Source organism: Dendronephthya gigantea, unplaced genomic scaffold (assembly GCF_004324835.1).
Source record: "Dendronephthya gigantea isolate DGI-Jeju-01 unplaced genomic scaffold, DenGig_1.0 000012F, whole genome shotgun sequence".
In the NCBI taxonomy this organism is placed as follows: Eukaryota; Metazoa; Cnidaria; class Anthozoa; order Malacalcyonacea; family Nephtheidae; genus Dendronephthya; species Dendronephthya gigantea.
This window is the reverse complement of record NW_021163022.1, coordinates 2,428,004-2,452,028: the sequence shown is the minus strand read 5'-3', so window position 1 is coordinate 2,452,028 and position 24,025 is coordinate 2,428,004. Positions and strand designations below refer to the sequence as shown.

The window sequence follows — 24,025 nt, the reverse complement described above, 5'->3', positions numbered from 1 at the left end:
GTGATTTTTGTAATCTCAGTTTTAATGCATTAAATGTATTCTAAATATATTCTTTTCAGTTTTATTATTCTGTATGACGACTCTACACATGTGTATCACGTTTTGTCAACGTAAAAATAAGCCTTTTTGCATATGGCAAACGACGCTACCATGATCAGAGTGGACTCTACATGGTTTTTTTTACCGCATTGTAACTTTTTTGCTTTTGTTGACTCTTAATTGGATTGTTTACTCTTTTTGCTTAATTGTTTATTGTCTTTACTGTTTGTTTGTTCTCCTTTTCGCCATTGTTTTTAATTTTGTTTGTTTCCATGTTTACTTGTTTTTTGTGCGACTTTTTGTTCATTTCTTAGTGTGTTTACTCCATAAACAAATTGTAGGAAGGGAGAAACTACTTATATATCTAATTCGATATGATTTACAAAATGGATATGGCTGAGTATACAATATTAATTTAATTAATTACCAATACAAATGCAATATGAATGTGTTCGAATACATTTTATCACAAATATGAAATTGTTCTTCCCATGTTATATATTATGAAATGTATGTGTAATATTATGCCACAGTGACGCCCTTATTCTGATAGTATGAATACCAGGTCTTACCACCGCCCGTCAGTTTTCCATTAAATTAATAACTAACAGTTAAAATTAGCTTGAAGCCAAGCAAAAGAGCCTTTAGCAGAGACAGTGCAAGAATACAATTATCAATGAATTGTCAATTGATATTCTACAGTCAGTCAGAGACAATATAAAAATACATTTTCATCCATTTTTCATATTACGAACTTTCCTGTTGCAATGTTATTTTTTCTGACGTCGAACAAACGTATACACGCTGCGAATTTTATGCGAATTTAGGTTTTGTTGAATGTTGTACGTCAAAAGCATTTGCCACGCGAGTAGCCGTTATGTAGTTATAAACATTCACCAGAAATCCGGCATAACAGGTCGCATCGTGTAAACGTACCAGGGGTAGGAATGCATTTAACCCTTGAGTTTGCTTTCAAGCTATTAGAAAAAGTTAGCTGGAAGAACGATCATCTCCGCTTCCATAATGAGGTGACGTGACATCACGGCAGTCACAACCGTTAAGACACACATCAGGATTGCAACAATCACCGCCATCATAGTTACAATCTTCATTATTGTTCTCTTCATCGCAATAATTGTCTCCTACGGATTGCATACATCTCACGACACATCTGATCTCACTTAAAACTGGATACCATTGTAGGTACGGGGAACACGTAATCGAGTTGCGCTCTTGGCTCAAACCGTCTCCCTTTAAAGAGCAGAAAAACAATTTCATTAATTGCATTGACAAGCAAACGATAAATTTGGCGAGCGCCGTATTACATATTAGCGAGGGGAATATAATGAATTAAGGGAATGGGTTCATATATGCATTCGAGCAAGGGCAACCAATTGATATTGATTGAGATTTAGTCACCATTAGAGACTGCGGTCATTATTTATATTCAGGGTGTTGTTGGAGAGAAAATAGTGGGGTAACTGAAAAAATGTATAGGGTGGAAAAAATAAGTAAGTGAAAGACGAGGTAAATTTTTTCATCGTTTTGAAGTTGGAAAATCTGTGGAGTAGGATGGGGAACTAAAACTCTTTTTAGCTCCCTCCTCCTCCCATAAATGATGACCGGTCTCTATTGTGATATAATGTTGATATTTGTTATCGTACTTCAACAATAGGTCTTAATCCTTCACCGCACGTGATTTGACACTCATCTCCAGGTGTACGATTTTCACCACATGAGATCACGGTTAATTCCGTATTAGGATTTTCTGGAGCGGGACACGTTCCCTTGGTGGAACAGAATTGAAATGGCTTATCCCATTTGCCGTCCGCTCCGCATTGTACCTCGCGAGCCTGGAAATCATGATGCAAAATGTTCAGTTCATAACTCTCGGACACCAACACACACATACATACATAAATACGTGATCGCTAATACATGATTTTAAAACATGTTTCACTAAAACAGGGTTTTAAAAATCTCAAACTAAAATTTGGAAATAAACCAAAAATATTCGCACATTCGTACCTTTTCACCAGGACAGGGAAGCCTGCATACACTGCCAAATTTATTGCCCTGTGTGCAGTTATACCATCTGGAAATCTTGGAGTCATGAATAGGGCATCGTACTGGAATACATCGCTTTTTTGTCCATGTGCCACCTTTTAAACATCTTTGAACAAAATCACCATTCCTATACATCTCTTTCTGAAAGTGTCCCGAAGGCCTATACCCCGACTTACAGCGATATTTGCACGATTCGCCGGGGGCAAAAGGTTTACCTTTATTACAGTTCTTACTCGAGGCAAGTAGCCTTGAATATCGTGGGATTGGTGGAGGGCGACAGGTCTTATGACAGAAAGTTGTGATGGCTGACCATAAACCATCAGCTTCACATGTCACTGAAAGTTCTGTCCCGGGATCAGTTGGTTTGGTTCCCTGCTTGCATCTGTAGATGCACTTCTTCCCGAATGTGTGTCCATCAGGACAATCTGAAATCAAAACAAATAAATATATGACAGTGATCAGTACATTTTCTCGTCCATATGTGAAAATATGCTGTAAGTTCTACTTATTTCGTTTGAGGCAAAGTGATCAGTAGGTTTTTTATTCCATGCATATGTGAAAATATGCTGTAAGTTCTACTTATTTCGTTTGAGGCTTCCCTGAATCCATTATTCTAACTGGAACCCTGCAGACAACATTTAATCAATTAATTTGACAAATTACGTTCTCTAGGAAGTAATACTCACGTATATCAGCATTCTGTATTTTTGGCTCACCACAATTTACCGGTGTGCACTGTGGTGTCTCGTTATCGACAAGCCATTCCCCGCCAGAGCACATGACATCAAATGGTGTGATTGGTTCGTATCCTTTATTACATGCTACCCTGCATGTTGTCCCTTCCAGACTTCCTTTCACACAACTTTTTATTTCTCTCGAGTGTTTCAATATAAACCTTGGGCATTGTGGCATATTACATTCATAATCCTGGCATTTCTGGGTTCTGGGGTGAAATAGTTGCGAACCTGTAAAAAACATTTAAAACAATTGAATTCAGTTTTTTGCATCCCATTCTATCCCATTCCATCTTTCTTATCTCTCAATTGCGAAATATTCCCAATTTCTAAGGGACATGTCGCAGCTCTCGGAAGCTTTCATCCAATTGGATAATGCTTTTCTATGCTTTCTAAAGAACGAAGCTATGCTATTGGTCGAAACAGAAATGTGCTGTAAAATTCAGCCAATGAAAATCATTCTTGCGAGGAGCTGCGACACTACCTATTTCTAACGTCTAGCCTAGCTTTCTCATACTGGGCGTTTTCATTACATCTTGCATCACCCCACCAACCCCAACCCCCCCCCTTACCCCTTCTTACCCCCATCTCTCACACTTACCACCGTCTACCAAAGTTCTACGACATTTCATCTTACCTGTGCAATGCTGTAGCCCCACAGGATCAAAGTTTTTCGGAGATCGCAACGCCACAGCGGCAATCTTCACATCTGTATCAAAAATTATCTTGACATAATGAGTTTTGAAGAATGGTTTGGTCATATCGTGGTATATCGGAATGATGATTGGGTTTTCCTTGCAAACTTTAGATAATTTGTGCTTCAAGGTCGTTTTCTCACTTGGCATTCTCCCGTGTAATTCGAATTCGATTCGAGGGAGAGTGAAGTCCAAGTTGGACGGTATGATCGAAGCAAGGTAGACCACGAGAGCAGCTGTTATCGTCGGATTTTTAAAGTAAACGTTAATCCAAAGGTTTTGTTTCGCGAAACTTGAACCATAAGGTGTAATATCTTCTTGTTTGTTTGATGGTGTCCAGCCGTCGCCACAAGTATCATGGACTTTATAATTATAAGATTCACAGTTCTAAAATTGAAAAAAGACGTTGGCGGGTCTTGGATAGTGGGTAGTCAACATCGGGAATGTTAACAGCGTAGTGAGAAGTTCAGAGTGCTTTAACCGGTCCTTATGCAGTAATCATGAAACTAAATCGTTAAGAAAATATTGGGAAAGACTGATTGTATTAATTGTATTCCTAGAAACGCTTTTTACTCACCAAATCACGTCTAGGAGCGCCAACGATACCTTCCGTGGTACAGGAATAGTTATATTTAGGATTAGCGGTAGCGCGGGATACCCATTGGTCTTTAAATCCTTCTGGAGTATAAAAGCCACAGTCTTTAATACTTGTTCTTTTTTCGAATGTTTCACAGACTCCGTCACCATCGTGTCGGTAGCAGAGACTGGGCCGATCATTACAATGGAACACATCCTCCATCTGGCACTGGATGTTGCAACCATCACCATCACGAACATTACCATCGTCACAGTTTTCCCCTGGTAGAAGAACGATTTTAGCTGGTTTTTAGTTTAAAATAAATTCAGTTCTTCAAAATGACAACCACGAGGGAGGAAGGGAGGGATACTTAAAATGCAGGCGTCCAACCCCCCCCCCCCTTCGTCCAGACCCCCCTCGACTCATCCAACCCTTTAATAAGTCTGGCATCGCAGCACACATTACCTTCATCAATTTTTCCATCCCCACAAAAACCTCGTATTGCTTCATAAATCAATGGCGGGGAAAATGGTCCTGCTACACCTTCGTATGTGATTGCTTGCACTTTGTACTCGTAGCGGCCACTGGTATCCACATTGCTTAAAAAAGACATTTATGTAAGACTAGGAGTGGAAACTAATTGCATTACTACCGGGAGAGGAGAGAATGCACATATTTCGCAAAGAAATATTGATTTCGCATACGTATAGAGATATGAGGGCGTAACACCTCTCAAAAAGACTATTCGGATATTCAGTTGGCAATAAGTTACCAGAAAAGATTCAGAAATACTACGGATACTTTGTATTAAGTATGAATTAAATTGTGCTATTCACAGATGAGATTTAATCGAGGGCAATAGATTTAATCGAAATGAACAATATAGGCTTTGGACATAAGGAAAAAATGCGTTAGCCAGTTTGCGGACAAACCATGTTTCTGATGAGGCTTTGGCTCAACCTCGTAGCCATGGTGTAACTGAACTTCGGTGGGGCGTTTTTCACCTGACAAGGCCCGACAAGCCATTGTAATCCCGGTCCCAGAGGCCTAAAATTCTATTGTGCTTAAGAACGATATGAATTTTAGAATATTACACTTAATATTTGCCTTTTTTATACACCCTGTACAGGGTGAGTCAAAAAAAAGTCCCCTCTATTGAAATCAAGCCTTTGTTAGAATCTGATTGCCTTAATATTATGATAAACCCAGTTGAAAGCAAGACGCTTTATTTGAATGCCTCAACCTAATAACTATGCTTTTTACACACTACTGCGTTGATCATGCATTCAAATCAACAAAGGCTTCATTTCAATAGGGGGGACTTTTTTTTGACTCACCCTGTAGTGTAGACAAGTAAAAACAATAGATAATTATCTGATGTATCTTATTATCCATTGCTGTCAACCTAATATTAATGCCGTTGTTTAAGTTTTTGTACATACATTCGAATAAGCACATGAAAAGGAAAACGGTTTATATTAAATTTCAATTATCATCTAAACCAGTGAATATTGCGCAAAAGTGGGCAACTAGAATGCGGCTACGAGACTGTATATTACAGATGGTTTTGCACTATTAAATACAGAGAGAGAAATCGAAAGAAATGACAAATGTCCCACCGAGGAAGGAACAGCATGCGGTGTATGGGATGGTCAAGAGACTTTTAATGGTAGGATGCAGACAGAAGTGATTCATTTCGGATGATATTGAGCAGGATAAAAGTTTAGATTTAGCTTGATTCACAATCATTTTATATATTCTGTGTATAAAACTTAGGCAATTCTCAGATAGATTATCCGTTTAATAGATAAAGTTGCGTTGACGAAATTCGTCTAGACTAATCATTCGTCTCTAGTTAAAATAGGCAAACAGTCTACTTACTTATCTTCAAAACGGGCATTTGGCACTGTTATTTCATGACCAGTATCAAACGGTGGTTCTCGTCTTACAACATAACGCAAAGATTTGCAATTGGAGCAGTTAGGATGACCAATTCCTGATGTTAATTTCACTGCATCAATACAAACTGAGAAATGTGACACATAGATCTTTACACTAGCAACCTTTTTCTCCACATAGAGCTTTTTAGTGAATGGGGTATCACACTGTGCAGTGCCATTGCCTACAGATTGGGTTGAACCATCTGTATAAACCAATACAATGTCTGAAAATGCATTCCGTGTGGGATCAGTATAAGATACCCAAATTGTAATCTCCTTTGGCACAACAGCTTGTTTAAAGCCTACTTGTAAGTATAATTGTATGTTTGGATTACGAATATACAGGTCCTCAGGTGGTTGCCATGCTTTCTTGGATGGGTTGCAGTGACCACCATCAGGTGGACCAGTAGCTTGATATGGTTCATTTGAATCACGACGTTGGATGTTCGATGTTGGTGAGAAGGCTGTTGCTGCATATTGTTCCAGCATTTGCTGGTCCTCACATTCATTACACAAGTTTATGGCATTATCACCTAGTTCAAGATAAATTATCAGTCAGACTAATTATCATCCTTTCACCAATGGTTTGAGAATAATAGAGAAACCTTACCTCCAGGTCCAAAGGGTGGCAACCATGATAGTTTAATCCTGTTATCATCAGCTTCGATAATTTGTGGTGGCAATGGAACAAATGAAGGTTTAGCATTCATTTGCCATGACTGATAGTCCAAATCAATATAGCAGTGCATTCTTGCAACTTGTTGTTGGGTAAAATGATTTGTACATGAGTCGTCAGCATAACTCATGTAGTTATCGTAAGGTGTGTTGGTGTATTGTGGTAGGCCACAGCTTTGTTCTAGGGTAACAACTGGATCACCACATGTGGTACCAGTGTGTTTAATTGTTGGATTTGTGTCAGAACACAGATCACCAAGTTCCATTGATGAAAAGGATTCAAAACAATCATCTGTGCAGGACATGTCACCTGATACACTTCCATAATGAACATGCCAAAGGCCAAGGATATGTCCAATCTCATGAATGAGAGCCTATGAGGAAATATAACAGTTCTAAATTATGGATTCAATCATTTTCTTTGAAATCAAATTGCAATAGAGTAAAATCCAAATTGAGTAAGTATTTAATTCCTTCAACATGATAACCATGTAAAAGCCACTAAATAAAACCTTATATACAGACATGCAATGAATAATAGTATATTGGCCTGATTTTGCATACAATACCTTAGTGGTGGCAAAGTTTTTTGGTGGCACAACAATACCACCTAACTCTGTATGAACCTCCTTTTCCCATGGAAAAGTTGACAGCCCTAACAGATTCTCGTCAGTCCAGTTCACGACATACACATTCAGTGCATCTTGGTTGGAAATACTGATATATTTTCTGTAATCATTAGCGCTAACATATCTACAGTTTGGCGATTCTGGATCGATGCACAACGTTGACAGTCGGCTCGTGCAACACTCTCCCCAGTCATATTTGTAACTAGCACTGTTGCATTCTGGGTCGCAAACGCCATTTCCTTTTTTCTCGGGTGGACACTCTGTCCTTTTGCAGTCCCCGCCATCCCAACCCGTGATTTCCAGGTTGAATGAATCATGACAATTGCCATCGCCAATTGACAAAAACGACATTCCATGTGCATTGTGCAAAATAGTTTTACTCCTCAATGATGAATTTCTTATCGATTTCACTGTCTTTTGCCATGTGATATTGTACCTCGAAAACGTCCGCTGTAAAAGTTCAAACTGAGAATTGATCTCGGAGTCCGTGAGTGTGGGTCTTCCCCCATCGTCATCCATGACATTTATAAATCGAATGTTAAGGTGTTTAGTACCTCGGCTATCAGGGTGTTTAAGGTAACTCTTGACAACCTCTGGGTTATCACAAATTGTTTTTCCACATGGAGGTTTTCTGATGGACACGTCGTGTTTGTCTTCTGGCACTGTGGAACGGACAAATCGTGGAAACTGATCAGTGACCGGTACAAACTTAGCGTTTTTAATGTTTATATCATTATAATCATCGTACATCGCAATTTTTTCCATTTCATTGTCAATAGTGTTCTCGGGAAGGGTTTGAGTCAATGCACGGTGCGGAATTGCTTCACTCCATAAACGCAGTTTATCGATCTGTCCGCGATAGAACAGACCTCGTTTTACATCTCCGCCGACTTCAAGATGGTCACATGCATGATTCTGTGTTGTGCTATCAAAGATTATTCCTTTCTGTTCATAGCCGACAGCGACTTTAGCTTGATTAACGTATAATTTCATTTGAATACCATCATAGGTTGCGGCTACGTGATACCAGCGCCTCGGCTCGATTTTCTGATGTGACATTATTGTTTGTTTTCTTTGCGCGCTTGCGGAATGGACGGTGAAACTTATTCGAAGATCACTTCCAAGAGTGGCTTCACGCAAACCGATGAACCATCCACGAGCTTCGTTATCCGGCGCGCACTTATCATACGCGTGCAACACAACGGCAGGATTTTGTTGGCCACCCTCCGGTCTCATCCAAAAATCGACAGAGAATATTTTGGAAGGGTTTCTTTGTTTCGGGTACTGGATAACTTGTCCGGTTTCAAACTCTAATGCAAAGCCATATTTATTTCCTGTTGGTGGTCGGCTCGGAAATACTTCATGGTCATGTCTTCTTACGCGGTGCCCATGAATCGATCCACATTTTTCACTGTGTGCTCTCACTGAAGTGTAGATTGTGCAATAGAATAAGATCAGCAGTCTTGCTAGTTCATTCATCTTCAATGACTTGGCTTGAAATCTAGGACGCTAAAACGAAATATCAAAAATTTAATGTCGAATGAGATGGTTCGATTCTAAACTAATTATTTATCCTTCTGTTCATGTAGGAGCGCTTGTAACGAAGACCAAAAATTCGCTGAAATTTATAAGGTGATTATGTAAATAAAACAAAGGGTAGGGGTTAATACCAATTCCGTCCTTTAAATTTAATCCTATTTTTCCTTTGTAGTTTAAACTATATTTGCATGTGTACGCACGCTTCTGTCAGGTTTAATTTTAAAATTTAAATACACACGTGCTCGAGATATTGGAAATGTGATATCAAGAAGCAGACACTTTACAGAAATGCTGTGTAAGCTTGTTTAGAACAACGGTCTTTGGCTGTCTCGTTGCAAACCTGTTTAGTCGAAATGTCTCACATTTACGCACGTTCGAAGTAAGGTGGTAATATGATATTGAAACTTAAGAATCGATGCACTAACAAATTGTGGATCTTAATCTAAATCAGTTGGGCAATTCTCTTGATTTCCGCATTTAGGCGATTTCCACAAGCGAAGCATACCATCAACGCACATTTGATAAACGATATTGCGATATCAAATACCATAACACAATTATTTATGAACGGAACAAGGGTTTTTCGTATGATCTACGATTACCATTTACCTTAACCTTCATCAGCAATCTTGGCGCGCTTCATACTAACAATTGCGCGAAATTTAAACGCGCTTTAAAAGTAGAGCATTTATTTCTGCATTATATATGGTAAGAAAACGATCAAGATTTGGTTATAGCGTGATGGATATAACCGTATGCACAGTTAATCACATATATAACCGAATAGTTTCACACTAAACGGTGTCTAACCTAGGCTTCATTTGTGCAAACGTCTTGGCTAAATTACTATTATCATACTGTCGATACTATCCATTGCAATACTATCCATAGTAGATCGCATTTGCTTTATGGTTGTAATTCTTTTAGCTTTTTATATCACTGACGAGGGCGACGCGGTTACCAACGTATACTAACCTTATAATAGAAATTCAAAGCCGCTATTTCTCCTTCAGTTTATTTGCGCAAACTCAAATGGCGAGAAATTTAAACCATATATCTAATCCCACACTCAACTTGAAGTGTATATATCCTTGCAAACTTTGTATACTGTAGAGCTCCTGGTATGAAGCTATTTAACCTTTCAATATGTACAATAATGATTTTTCACCTTGGCCTTTAGTCACGCGCACTCGTAGTTACGGATACCGCGTCGAATTTAAGTAAATCTTAACGTACGCTTTCGCTGTGAATAATGTTTATCCTTTGTAGCCTTTGGTATGAACGTATTTAAGCTACCGAACAAGGTTTCGCGAGCCCGGCTGTCATGAAGAGGCTCAGGAAGTGCGTATCATGTTTACTGCAGAATAATTAAAAAGATTAAAATTAAGCGATGACAGGATTCAGAAGAAGAAAAAATAATGACGCAAAACCAGAAATATGGCAACAGAAACATTCCTGAAGTAAAGGAAAGGGTGATTTTGTGAAATATACGGCTCTTTCGACATTCTTCCTGTGTCCAAAATAGACGTCCCTTCCTTCAATATTACTTGCCTAGGTTTGACGGTCTGTTGAACGTTTTTTGTGGAAGAGATCAAATGATAAATCGATTGTGGTTTTTACACTAGTTGCAAATGAACATCACTATATAATGTTACCCTGTACAAAAATTTTAATTGATGTTCAGCTGTTGTCAAATATACAAACTCTGCGTCTCAACCAATGATTTTTTTAAATGTATCGTATTTATCCAACCACAGAACCGAATGAACCAGTAACTCAGTGTACAAAAGCTGTGGAGTTCGCAAGGCAGATTTATTACATGGACTTTACTCACGTTGGATGAGTGTAAGGTATAAGTTGTCAACAACCTACCCAGACGTCAGTAAACTGAAGTATCGAGATTTCGCTTGATCCATATTCATATCGATATTTAAATTGGATATTCCTAATTAACTGTCATGTTGGATATTTTGAGGCAGACGACAGATAAAAATAGCAAAGAGAGATGAGACTAAAGAATATTAATTTAGGTGTTTCAAATTTCAACGTTTCTAGACTAAAATTGATCACACGTTGAGATACATTAAGAAAACGGCAGAAATGTAAATTGGGTTAATTGCACGTAACAAATGAATCGATTCTGGAAACAAAGCCCCTTTGAAGTTTATGGTATTAAATGATATCTTACATAAACATTTAACTTCGCGTAATTATATACATTGATTGTTATTTGATGAAAAGAATTTTAATTAATTTATTTTTCACCGCTAAACTTTTCCAGCCTGTTTCTAGAAAGCAAATTATTAATATTGAAACTTCCCTTGGTATGAACCGCCAACGACGCATCGCCGGAATTCTGATTCTAATCATTTTTTTATGGCAAACAGCCGGAACTTCAGGCTATCAATATAATAAACCTTTTTACTGTCGGCAGGACCGAGCAAAGAAAATTTTGCAGGGAAGTTCAGGAATGCGCTACCTACTGTTTGACCCTGGAGTACAGCGAAAAATGATTTGTCTAGAATGGGTTTTGAACTCACGTCTTCAGAGTAACGAGTTTTATCCAATTCGTCACTATAAGTGTTCCCTTCCCCATCGACAAATCCTACTGACTAAAATATTTATTCCCCTGACTAAATCGTATTGACTTCCAGCAGGCCTTAACGTTTTGGTGCATATAGTCGAGATATGCATAATACATAGCTATATGAACAATTTCGCCTGAGAACGTGTATAACTATTGCATTAGGATTTATCGTGTTTTGGGGTTTCGAGTTTGGGAAAAGGCCCATCTGTTTTGATGCCAATCGCTACTATCACGCTCAGGAATAGATGTTTTCCGCGTATTAAATTATCAGCAGTGGGATATAGTCGGGGTAGGAAGGTGGGTGTGATGAAGTCAAAAGCCAATTCATTTTTCCTAGCAAAATATTGACCTTATAGCATTTCCTATGTTCATGGACCCCTTCCGTTTGCAACGTCACGAATGTTAAGACAATAGAGCATGTGCAAGTTAGCTCTTCAATTTCATTTTATAACAATATTGCATTTTTCTACACTTAATTTTGACACGAGTTTGTTGTTTCATTGTAAAGTACATTGTTACCCTTGTTGTATAGATTCTTATCTTATCTTGTTACTCAGATTAGACTGTCTAAATCCTATCATTTAACTGAGTTAACACGACAAGTAATATTTCATTATAGTCATACATGCGTCTACATAAACTGTATAGTTTCCCAAACAAAGATACCCTATAAAAACGTTTTCACACTGCAACAAAACTAACTTTCAAGTGTCATTGAACCACACACTCTCGAGTTCAAGTCTTTATGCAACTCTTACTAAATCAAATGATTTTAAAGGTATACAAATCTTTTATCCTGTTTAAATCGATTTAAGACTAAGATTTAAGACCAAGATTTCATTATGCTATTCGGTCATTAGATTGTTCTCGTATACAACCGATCACGAGTATAAAAAATAAGGAATTTCCCTGAAGGGAACTTTCGTGGCATGCCAGAAAAATTACAATGTATACCTTAATTGAATTGGTGAATGATGCTTGGCAAGTAATTCTTCGTCTCTCTCCTTCCACGTTTTGTACTTAGATCGATGTTCCAAAATTGTGTGCATACGAAGATGACTGAAGTTTAAATATACCCTCCGTCAATAGTGAGGACACGTACTGGTCTGAACATCGTTTTTAAACAGGATAAACAATAATCGAAAGGAAGTCTTAAGATTAATTTCGCCGGGTTTTAATTGGTCAGTTTAATTAATTGTGAAAACCAAACCTTTTGCATAATGTCAATAACCTAAGTAGCATAATATCGTCGTTGTTACCTATATACCTAATCATTGCATGACCATTTTACAGTCGAATTCGCTAATTATGTTCAGTATTTGCTGCAGTAGGATTGATGCAAATTATAAGTGATAGCTCGATGTTAGGTGTTCATTCCTGAGTATTCGTGATGCAGTTAAGACAGTTCTCAGCGGTTTAGGGCGTGGCATGCTTGCCCCCTCCTTAATTACAAGCCTCGCTCTCCCACAATGAATAGGAAAATTCTACGTCACGTATTATTATCTTGTCGTCCACCAATTTTTTTTCATTATTTCCAATTACAATTATTATTATTATTATGACCCATCAATAATCGTATCACGTAGGCGTATTAGTTTGTGACGTCTATAGTGTGAGTCAACTCAAAATATAGAGGCACAGTATATAGTAATCAAAGTAGTCGTTTACTTGCTATGTAGTGTCTTTGTGTCTGTTAGCACTGATCGAAATATAAACAATTCTAAATCATTTTCTTACTTTTGTTTCTTACTCTTACTTTCAATGACTAGGAATGTAATCATGAATTCTCACTGCCATTTGACCATTTTTGCACCAATAGTGGAACTCGTTACACTACAATAAGTTTAAACATGCAGCAACCATTTAAGGCATATATAAATATACTCAGTTTTAATCCACATCTTGCAATTTTGACTAAATTTACAATTATACTCCTCTTTTTTCACTTCATATTTATACTAGGATCTCTTTAATTAAAAGCTAATGTACGATAAACAAGCCAGTTTCCTCATGCATTTTCTAGCGTTAGAGGTCAAATCCCACGCACCAAATATGTATAGATGCAAACATAGCCATGTCAGTAATTGTTATTCAAGCTCAAATAGAAGCATTTATCGTGGATATTTGATGAATGTCCCTAGCTATAAACTTGATCGTGATCAATATTTTCCATTTGTCTCTTCTAGAATTTCGTACTCCACATGCATGAAGGAATTATTTTTCACTATAACTACCCCGTTACATCCATTTTGAAATTTGTACGCGTGTTTGAGAAATTGGGCAATAACTGATTGATATTAGCTACAGCTTTACAAATCTGTTGTATTAAACATCAAGTTTTCAGACAATTTCAAGTGGCATTTTTTGGTGTGGCATCATGCCCTATTTTGGAAGCAAGCCCAGTTTTGAAACCTTTTATGTCAAAGATATTAGATTTCCAGATATATCGCCAACGAATCTATAATATCGATGAAAAACATCACGCTGACAAGCTGGGCCTGGACGCAGCTTATTTTTAAAACTATATTTAATTATCATGGAGTAGACAAATTCCTACTAATCGTGTTTGTATATGTACATTGGCTGCATGTATTTAAAATGAAATATTTAAGTCAACATAACACAACCTCATGCTGTATCTTCCGCCAGGGTCTAGGTCAGGTCAATCTCTCCTTGAAAAGAGGGCGCAGCTCATTTTCGTATACACCTAATATGGGTGCGACCAAGGCTAGTGTATAATATATCTCTTGTGCGTGCGAAGGCAAAGTACATATCCGCAATATAATATCGCCTTAATACGCATTATTCACATGATACATGCCATCTTATTTTACACCCGAAAAAAAATTCTGAATGTTATACGGAATTATGCTTATGTCCAAAAATGGATCATTTGCAATTGCATGGTGAATAACATATATAGCATCTTACTTACATGTGTAAAAACTTAATTTGCTCTAAGGGTTTAAAACTTTAAAGCTTTGCAACACGTGGCAATTGATTTCGGCAAAACTGAAAGGAAGGAAGGGTATATAGCTATAGTTTGCTCACACGGAGCTTTTCCCACTATCCTCTTGCCAAGGTTAGGAGTACGTGATGCCTAATTCTCAAACAAGAATGCGTATTATTCCGAATGTATGTATATAACATGGGGAGGTGAAAAAATTAGGTTATATATTTTGGGTCATAAAAATAAATAACTTTTTACATAATATCGCCGCGTGTGGAAATCCTTCAAATTGAGAAAGCGAATTATACGCTCTTAAAAAGCATCTACAGAGATTCACCTCTTTTATGACCTTTCCACGCAATGTTACATGATAAAATATGGCTTTAATTGATGAATACCACAGGAACAAGGTTTTCTTTCTGTCGTCAGACCACACTTTAGGTAAATAGCAGTGATATCTACAGCCGTTTCACACGTCATAAATCATTTTCAGTTAAGCAGTCTTAGGGAATATAAACAAGATAGATATAGTGATAAGATGACGATACACAGCTGTCTGTTATTACCCACGCGGGTATTGCTGAAATATTTCGCTTCAAGGCATCTTTGCGAGTAATTTAAAAAAAAAATTGACACGAAAATAATTGAAAGCGAAAAGATGAGTCTGTTCTGTTATAATTTCAATTCCGTTCTTGACGTATGTGCTTCTATGACAAAATTCAAACCAGAGGCTGTGAAAATACCTATCATCAAAAAGCATCTGTGTTACTGCGTATATGTAATAGTTTCTATGGAAATTATAAGAAACTAAAAATAAATTTTGAAATTAGAAGAAATTGAAAAATCGTGGCGTTATTTAGAAGGGGGTGGGTGAAGAGGAATGATCGTATAGTTCACTTCATTATTATAATCTCTCAAAACCTTTGGACATGCAATAGCTAGCGCTCTCAGCCTCTCACCAACTAACGACCTACCTGAATTTTTTCAAAAGTTCTTGCTTTTTGGAGCATCCCCTCGACTGTAGTAAAAGCATGCAGTAAAAATTGCATGTGAAAGCATGACTTATAATTGCTGATTAAGCTGTGTTAATCCTTGATTTTCACAACTCACAAATCCTATGATAGTCTTACAATTCAAGTAAATGAGGAGAATTTGAGGCCGGAAAGTGGTAGCAGACTAGCAGAGGGGTGTTTATACGCATGTTTACAACCCAGGTTTAGTACCGCTAACATTACGCGAGGTTTTCGCCACCTGCGCGCCACGGATTTAGTATATGGACCATCCAACCCCACTTGCTTGCTTGTAATTTGCCAAGGGCTTCCCCTTGAGCGTCGGGTTGTTGTAATATATACATGACAGCACAGAGTACACGCAGCGCTAGCATTTACTATATATGTGACTCCACATTTGAGTAATTTGATGATGGAATGAGTTTTGCGCGCTGGAAAGAATTCGTGATAGAATTGATAGCTATGCACTAACCAGAGAAATATCTGACTATATCGACACATTTAATTGCTTTAATTAAGCATCCGTCTATTAGATGTTTGTGCATCCCATTCAACATGTTTCAACGATGTTTTTTTGCAAAAAAAGCAGTGACGGTAACTTTAAGACTCAAGAGCATTGTTACCTGTTGTAGACAAAAGTAATATGAACCTCACCTATAGTGGTGACTAAATGATTTATTGCTCGCGTGTTTTTTACATGCTAAAAAATCTGCCATATGGTCAGTAATGTTTACATATAAACTGATTCAAATGCGGGTGCTTAATTTATCTATTAAGTACGTCTGAACAACAGTTGGAACCACTCGAAAAACATAATGACATTTCGCGACGATAAATTATATGCTTGCTAGAGATGTCGAATCGGAAATGTTTTTTTCAGGAAGTTGAAATTCTTTTCAACTGATATTAGAGCAATGTTTTCCGTATTCGAAAATTCCTAAACATATTTCAGGCTTAGGTTCATAGGTTGTTACGTATTTGTAGTCTTGTTTAGTCGTGAATGATCTGCTGCTGCTGTTTGTAGCAAAAATTAACTACCAACAGTCTGTTAGCGAAGAGCCAATGCACACTTTACTAACAAACATTTTCAGTTTTCTGAAATCTGAACCTGTTCAACGCAACGACGCCAGTATTCTCAACCTCTCAGACATTAGCACGTCATGGTCTTTCAAAGACTCCACTACCAAAGCTCAGATTTCAAACACAGAATCGGTTTGGTTTTAACGACCTCCACTGATATAACAAATATTGCGCAAACAACAACGTTTTTTTCCAGTTATAAGAACTAAAGCATGGTTAACAGAATCTGTACAACACTGAAATGTAAATGCGCATCATTACCGATCACCTTTTGCTAAAACGTGCGCGTTTAACAAGAAATACGGATGAAATTTCAACGGCATAGTGGTCCGCACGCGACCAAACGATTTGCATAACCAGCGCGCGGGTCCTAATCGGAAAAACGCACTTATTCAAATTAATAACACTAACCTTGAGATGTTTATGTTGAGATTTCTGCGCTGCCTAGCTCCGGAGGCGAATAACTATAAAAAGATTGGTCTGGAAAGTGCGCCAAATTTGAGTCAGTTAATCTTGAGTCCAAGTGTGATTATGACGATAGGCGATCGCTCGGGTGGCCTTGTGCAAAAGGAAATGAGGTCGCGGTAAACATGATCGCTTATCACAAAGCAAATGCTACACGCTGCGCAACGTGCAATCAAGAAACGCGATTCTATTTCGAATTACATAAAATTGCAGCATTATATATGAAAGCGCACAAGAACAGTCGCGTCTGCGCTAGGACTGAGTAAACTGCGCAAAATGCTATGCATACGGCATCAGCATAGATCGAAAATTTTAAGAATTATGTGCATACGCCACTTTCCATCAACACTTCAGTCTTGCGGCCGCATTATAACTGGTAATGTACTCAATATAAACTGTACGTGTAAACAGGAATCGCAGACAAAGTTTGCTAATGGTAATAATCATCAGTTCCAGGATCAATTCTTTAATAAACTTTTATTTGTTTTGTGAATGTCCATGTTAGGTAACTCTCTAATAAAGAAGTGTGTAAGATGATTTTTGCAATCTACGCAACAGAGAAATACACTGCAGTCTGCAAAATATTTTAAAAACAACGGTTATTTAGAATAAAAATTCCCTCAAAAGTCATTCGCGAGGAAGCCAAAACTGACTGTAAGCAACAGTGCATGGTATATACCCTAGTGTATGACTGCATAGTACATGGTATTGAAAAGCATAGAAAACGACAATGACTTCATGATCAATAGGATCCCACTGAATGATTCAAGAAGATCTCGCAACTGAATAAAGGTGCCCAGAAACTCAATCCAGTGTTATAACATGCCATGTGAATGATGTGACGTGTTGTATGTTGAATGATGTGACGTATTGATTTAATGTTTATAGAACGCGGCACGATGTTTAAAGTTTAAACTATAAAGAAAAAGCAACAGGAATGTAAATCAATTATACACCGGAACTTATTACTTAATTCACTAATGGGATTACCTGGGGGTGTAAAGCCAAGGTCTCTGGATCACGAAAACGAGGCTTCCCCCTGCAAAATGGGAGTTGCGCAACTTCGGAAAGATGCATTGACCTGACTATTGCCTAACCCAGTGTTCTGAAAACTGCGTAGTTATGAAGGACACTTAGCATTTGCTATATATACATAATCGGTAATACTGTGTAATTTAGATTTTTTGGAAAAGCATTTTTAAGACCATGATAACGAAGTTGTATGACTTGTATCAATAGTAGAAATGTATGATTACTGGGCCAGGTTAATTGTTGGTTGCTGGGTCAAATATTGGTGGCTAGTGATTAGCAAACGCCTGTATTTACATAATTTGAGACAACTAGCTGCATTTGAGTACATTAACTGGAAAACAGTGGGACATTCCTATCATCTTCACTGGATAGTTCTAGGGAGGATCAATGCCATGTTTTGTTTTGGCTAATGCGATTACCCAGCCACAAGACACTAATTAGCCATGTTTTATCAAAGCATACATTGAACCATTTTACATGGGTAAAATGTTTACATTCTATATGGTTAAATGTTTACACAAGGGATAAAGATTCCACCCATATGGCATTTCCACCCAAAGGTAAAAGGTTACTCCACCCACAGTTATGCTCCACCCAAAGAGTGAATTAAAGTTACTCCGGTGGTAGCATTTTTTACACATGGTTAGTTTGATATCGCACAACATGTTTTCACAGGAAATTTATCATAAATTGGATTAGGGTTGAATAGTTCTAAATAGGAGAGGAACGTCAGGCTTGGCTGGAGGAGGCGTAGCTCAATACAAATAAATTATGTCCAGGTTTGTTTCAGAATCAATCAGATATGATAACTGCATGCCATGGCGACTAGCGGTCTCTACAAACTGAGTTTTTTTTAAAAAAAAACAGTCGAAACCAATCAGATATGATAACTGCATGCCATGGCGACTAGCGGTCTCTACAAACTGGGGTTTTTAAAAAAAAACAAACAGTCAAAAACAACATTAATAACAGTTAGTTACGCACAAACATGAATTATGTGTAGATTACTTGACATTTGTCTGGCCCAATACATGCAATTTAGCCTGAATAGAGGCTTCTATACCGTATTTAAGGATGTATTTATTAATTATTTGGTCGGATTAACCATAAACTTATAATAACCATAAAATTATTAGTCATCTTCGAAGCAGGAATAAATCAAATTACTGATTTATTTTTGGACTGTCACAATAAGCTTTGTACAAATTTTCACACGCCGTAACATTTCTTTGTAGCGGATTTCCACTGCCGTGCCACTTTGTTCGCGCGTCCTCGCACCGTCGCACGAAAAAACCTAAAACCTACAGAGAGAACTAACTTTATTCAAGAATTCATTTGATGGTTTTACACGTAAAATTTACATAATTTCACACATCTACATCTACGTGCGTGTACGAACGTACAAAACGCGACATTGGAAGTTAGCCTTGATAATGCGGTTAGCTTTTATGAAAGGAAATGGAATTAGCAACGACTTTGGTAATCCAGTTACATTTGGTTCGGGGAGAGTTGAAACATACGAGTACCAGCCGGTGCAAAGAATGTTCAACGACAGTTATACTTCATGTAAAACCAGTTTGGACTTCTTAGACGCGATCGTAAAGATGGAACAAAATTGATGGCCATCAACAGGAAGAATTTCAAAAATATTTAAAATGAACCATACACAAATTCGTAAATATTCGTTTATTCATCTACAAATACAATACATTTCCTTATACAATTCCTCATCGTGTGACGTTTTAAAAGCTGTACAACAGAAGCAATGAATGTAACAAAGTAATACTGTAATCGACAAAAGAATCTTCCGTATGGAATTGTTAAGTTCATCAAAGATCTAAAGATATTCTCACTTTTATTTGACTTCGAACAGAGATTGAATGATTACTTTAAAACTATATTCTGTTCCCTGTTCACTTCGGTTTTGTTTCTGTGTCTGTTACACTGCGGATGTAGATTGAATCTTCAGGGGGGCTAAAATAAACATGATAATGCTAGGATTAGCAGTACAAAGATTACGGAGGCTATCTTCTTGAGTATAAGCTGGATGGGGCACTCCCTAACACATCTCATCTGTATGCTTCTGTTACCGATGGAGATGTACAATAAGCACAACTCAAAGTGAGAAACTTCAACAGACTTACTTCTTATTTTCTTCTTCATGCATAAAGGAAGAAGATATTGCTAAAGCAGTTCCATCATGACTGAAAGATAACGAGCTGATACTCGTCGGGTAGCGATGAAACTAAAACAACAATTTGAACCTGGTAAGTTTATGGTTAGCGTGAGATCGAAATTTCTATCGTCGTTTTAAAAAAGGGAGTATTTGACCCAAATAGTAAGAAAATCGGCTTAAACCAGATCTTCTTTTGAATGACCCGGTAATGGTAAATTGTTTCTAAAAACAAAATTCCTAGAGATTTCTCTATTCTTAGACCAACCATAAGTGATTATAGGAATTGAACATGTGATTTCATCAGACCAAACACGTGCTTACCGCGTCACGACAGCACGATATAAGTGCAATGTACTGTGGGGAAAAAGTCCTATGTACCTGGGTGTATAAAAAAACTGCAACCTTAATCATTCCCAGAGGCCTACGATCTTTTGTTATTGACTAGAACCGAGCATATATGAATAAAGTGTTGCAGGTTTTTTATACACCCTGTACATGGTTAAAAGCTTGTGTGACGTAACCACGTCAAAAGGCAGTCTATACCATTGTTTCTTACGTCACTTTTGAAGCCCGCCGCATGAGGAGATTTTCAAAGGCAACTTCGCACGCGCGTGCAAAGCAAACGCAATGGAAAACATTTTATAAAGTTCATTCAGCGTTCCAGCCAACTTCACTACAGTCCTGCTTCTTGTGATATTTACCTGACAAAGTCGCTTCTTATTAAAACCATCCCAAACATTGACATATCCATCTGATCCACCAGTTGCAAACGTATTATGGCTGAAAACGTTTTCGTTTGATAACAATTAAGAAATATAAAATCACAGGCTTTATACTACGCTGTAAGAAAACACAGAAATATTTATCTTCACTTACACATTATGAAATGAGATTGCATTAACAGGATAAATCATTTCCATCCCAGATTCTTTAATTCGGTGACATTTAAACGCATATTTTGTTTTCTGAACTTCAGGACTTGGATCAAAATATTCCACAGCAACACGACCTTCAATAGAACTCAAGACATACCCTGTAAAGATGAAGAAATCCATGTTCGAAAAGTGACTAAGAAAGAGAAAGAGAGTGATCATTCAAAATTCTAAGTTTGGTTCTGGCCATTTTTTGCTTTTCTTGATCATCTAAGCTTTCTGCCTGCACTAGTGACGGGTTTCTTCAAGGGTGCCGGAACCATAGGGGCAGCTGCCCCCTGCCCTTCGTTGATGGGAGCAGCAAAGCTTGCCCTTTAGATGCTCATAGACATTGAATGTCTAAAATTAAATATTTTTCCTTGTTTGCCTTAGGAAACTAAAGTGCCCTTGTTTGAGAGACTGCCCCCCCTGCTCAGTGCCTCTGGGGTTTTTTGCTATAAGGTAAAAAATTGAATATATCTTGGTCCAAATTCTGGATCTGGTGTGTATCAATTAAGACTGGCAAGAAATTTATTTGAGTGTTCAACCTTGTTTATTAGGAAATGTTCTTATACATCTTGTCTGATACTTTAAACTTGATTCTCGTTTTTGTTGAACATAACTCTAAAAACAATCAGTGATACAATTTTACATTAAATAAACAACGGAAAATATCAATTGCAAAAAGCAGGGATGGGTTAAAACAATATTTAATATACCATATTCCTTAAGTCCCAAACCATAACTCTTCTACCAGCCTGAAAAAATGTATCACAATTAAAACCTGGCCATAAACTGTTCTTTTTAAAAACCATGGAAGCATTTTAATGTAAGTGTTTTGTAAAACTCACTGTTCCAACAACTAATCTTTCATCTGCTAATGCCATGGTATAAACCTACAATTATTAAAATATATATGAAACAAAATTTTGTCATTTTATGTAGAGAGAAATTGTAGAAAATGTAATTTTAAGCTACATAAGATTAGTTACGAATGAAATTTCAACACAGTGTATGCTGTAGTTCTGCAATTTTGTACCTTATCAGGTTGTGAGTAAGTACCAGTAGGCTGAGCTTGTCGAGGGTCCCAGGTCTTAACTGTTTTATCCCAACTTCCAGTTATAATTATACCTAAAGTTAAGAACAATTTTTGACTTAATACATAAGAAAGTTTCAAATAAAGTCATTTACAAAAGACAGTTCGTGTAAGATACTCTAAGAATTTGTGTCATATGTAAGATAAGTAGATAACTGCATGTACCCAATTGTGAACAGAACTCCACACAGCGAATTGTTGCCTCATGTCTACCCACTTCCTTTTCTGCTGAACCATTAAAATCATAACTAAAATTTAAAATATATATATGTACATAGTTCTTGTAAAAAATGAAATGCTCCTATAGTCTGGATTGGTATACTAGAAAATTTCATTTGCTATAAATGGCTCTGGCCCTACTACAATTTAGGCTAAATAATGTTTTTGCTAAAACATGTGTCTATTAAATTTTTTCTTAGAAGGATATGTCATTCATATATTACTATAAAACAATATATATCAGGTCATACGTTTTCAAGATACAATCAAGGCCACCACTATATGAGTGTACACCATCAGTAAAGCAACAATCTAGGACAGGTCCTTGATGATTGTAGGTCAATCTTTGCTTGTTTGAACTAACATCATAAAGTCGAACAGACTGAAAATAAATTGTAAGAGTGAATGCATGGCTATTCCATCCAGTGTAGAAAGTATGCACTGCATGGGTGAGGGGATATCAGGCATGCAATTTCGATGTCTTCTATTTATTCACTTATTATTTTCTAGAGCCTGCAATAGAGCTGTGATGTATGTATATACAGACACTACACACTTTGCATCATACAGTATACTAGTAGTCTAGTACGATATAACTTAGCATCAAATGTGGTATAACAACTGCCTAACAGAAAAGGCCTTCGGGTCGAAACGTCGAGAAGTGTTTTGTCTATTTTAGGCAGTTGTTATACCACATTTGATGCTAAGTTGTTTGAAGACGCTGCCACGCTGCTCCCTGGTTATATAGGAACTTAGTACGATATAAGTTTATAGTAACTTTTATGATGTTTCCAAATTAGACATTGTGCCAAAGCACAAAACGAATGCTAGTTGCTGCTTGCTGGAGTACTAAATATTGTATATTTATTGTATTTATAATCTTATTATATGATTTAATAATATATCTACAATGACACTCACGTCATCCCAGGAGGAAACAAGCAAAAAATTGGCCGAAGTAGGGCTGAAATTCACAGATGAAATTGTATCACTCGGGGGCGATTCTAGTACAAATTCATTAGTTGCTGGACCAACATCAGCCTCGGAACTCAAAGACATTTTAGTATTTACTATTTTTTCACACGTTGAAGCTTCATCTGTTATTGAACTTGGAGGGAAAACTTTAATACTTCATAAAAAGGTCATTATTGTCAACTGAGATGACCACTATAACAAACTGGAGTGTTTAAACTTTTCCCGGTATATGGATTATGGAAGGTCGAATTTGAACCCGAAATAAATGTTTTGCAGAAGTAAACGCGGTCTGGCCATATTGAAGTTGAGCAGAAATGAAAGATTGCAGGAAAGCTCCCACCAAATTACTTGCAGACATGTTTCGACTTACAATAGTAAATTTTGTCATTTATTTCTAATGCTTGATTGCTCTTGTGCTGATCAGATCGTAATATTTTTCATCAGTATTCAGTACTGACAGTACACATAAAAAGTGTATGTCAAAAACTGAACAAATGTTTTGTGTTATCTTTAAGAGCAGTTTAGGATCATTTCTCCGGCTATCTTTTCAAGGATGTTCAACATTGGATAACGATTTCATGTCCGCATGTTCAAGCAAGGGTTTAAAATTGCCGTATGTTCTGTTGTCT

At 37.2% G+C, this 24,025-nt stretch overlaps 2 protein-coding genes and 1 long non-coding RNA gene across 6 annotated transcripts; 1 reads left to right on the top strand and 2 right to left on the bottom strand.

Annotated features, from left to right (window-relative positions):
* Positions 1–20: 20 nt before the first annotated feature.
* LOC114518781 (pappalysin-1-like) lies at positions 21–17,068 on the bottom strand. 4 transcript variants are annotated; one of them, XM_028538768.1, is made up of 11 exons: positions 16,934–17,068; positions 7,297–8,865; positions 6,663–7,101; positions 5,994–6,585; positions 4,578–4,711; positions 4,113–4,393; positions 3,478–3,922; positions 2,793–3,071; positions 2,068–2,531; positions 1,704–1,892; positions 21–1,290 (listed from the first exon to the last, which is right to left on the bottom strand). In XM_028538768.1, exons 2-11 carry the CDS (start codon positions 8,833–8,835, stop codon positions 1,030–1,032), a joined length of 4,623 nt encoding a protein of 1,540 aa, XP_028394569.1. In that variant the 5' UTR covers positions 8,836–8,865; positions 16,934–17,068; the 3' UTR covers positions 21–1,029. The 4 variants fall into 4 exon arrangements, with proteins under 4 accessions (XP_028394569.1, XP_028394570.1, XP_028394568.1 ...); XM_028538769.1 differs by lacking the exon at positions 16,934–17,068 and adding an exon at positions 12,437–12,556; XM_028538767.1 differs by lacking the exon at positions 16,934–17,068 and adding an exon at positions 9,871–10,219.
* On the top strand, positions 5,564–21,638 carry LOC114518784. Its single transcript, XR_003686526.1, has 4 exons — positions 5,564–5,781; positions 8,946–8,988; positions 20,191–20,286; positions 21,172–21,638. It is a non-coding gene; the product is annotated as an uncharacterized LOC114518784 (long non-coding RNA).
* On the bottom strand, positions 19,707–23,556 carry LOC114518782 (mitotic checkpoint protein BUB3-like). Its single transcript, XM_028538772.1, has 11 exons — positions 23,343–23,556; positions 22,673–22,803; positions 22,368–22,450; positions 22,146–22,237; positions 21,958–22,002; positions 21,826–21,864; positions 21,655–21,730; positions 21,072–21,228; positions 20,897–20,975; positions 20,164–20,264; positions 19,707–19,993 (listed from the first exon to the last, which is right to left on the bottom strand). Exons 1-11 carry the CDS (start codon positions 23,478–23,480, stop codon positions 19,933–19,935), a joined length of 1,002 nt encoding a protein of 333 aa, XP_028394573.1. The 5' UTR covers positions 23,481–23,556; the 3' UTR covers positions 19,707–19,932.
* Between the last annotated feature and the right edge of the window lie 469 nt (positions 23,557–24,025).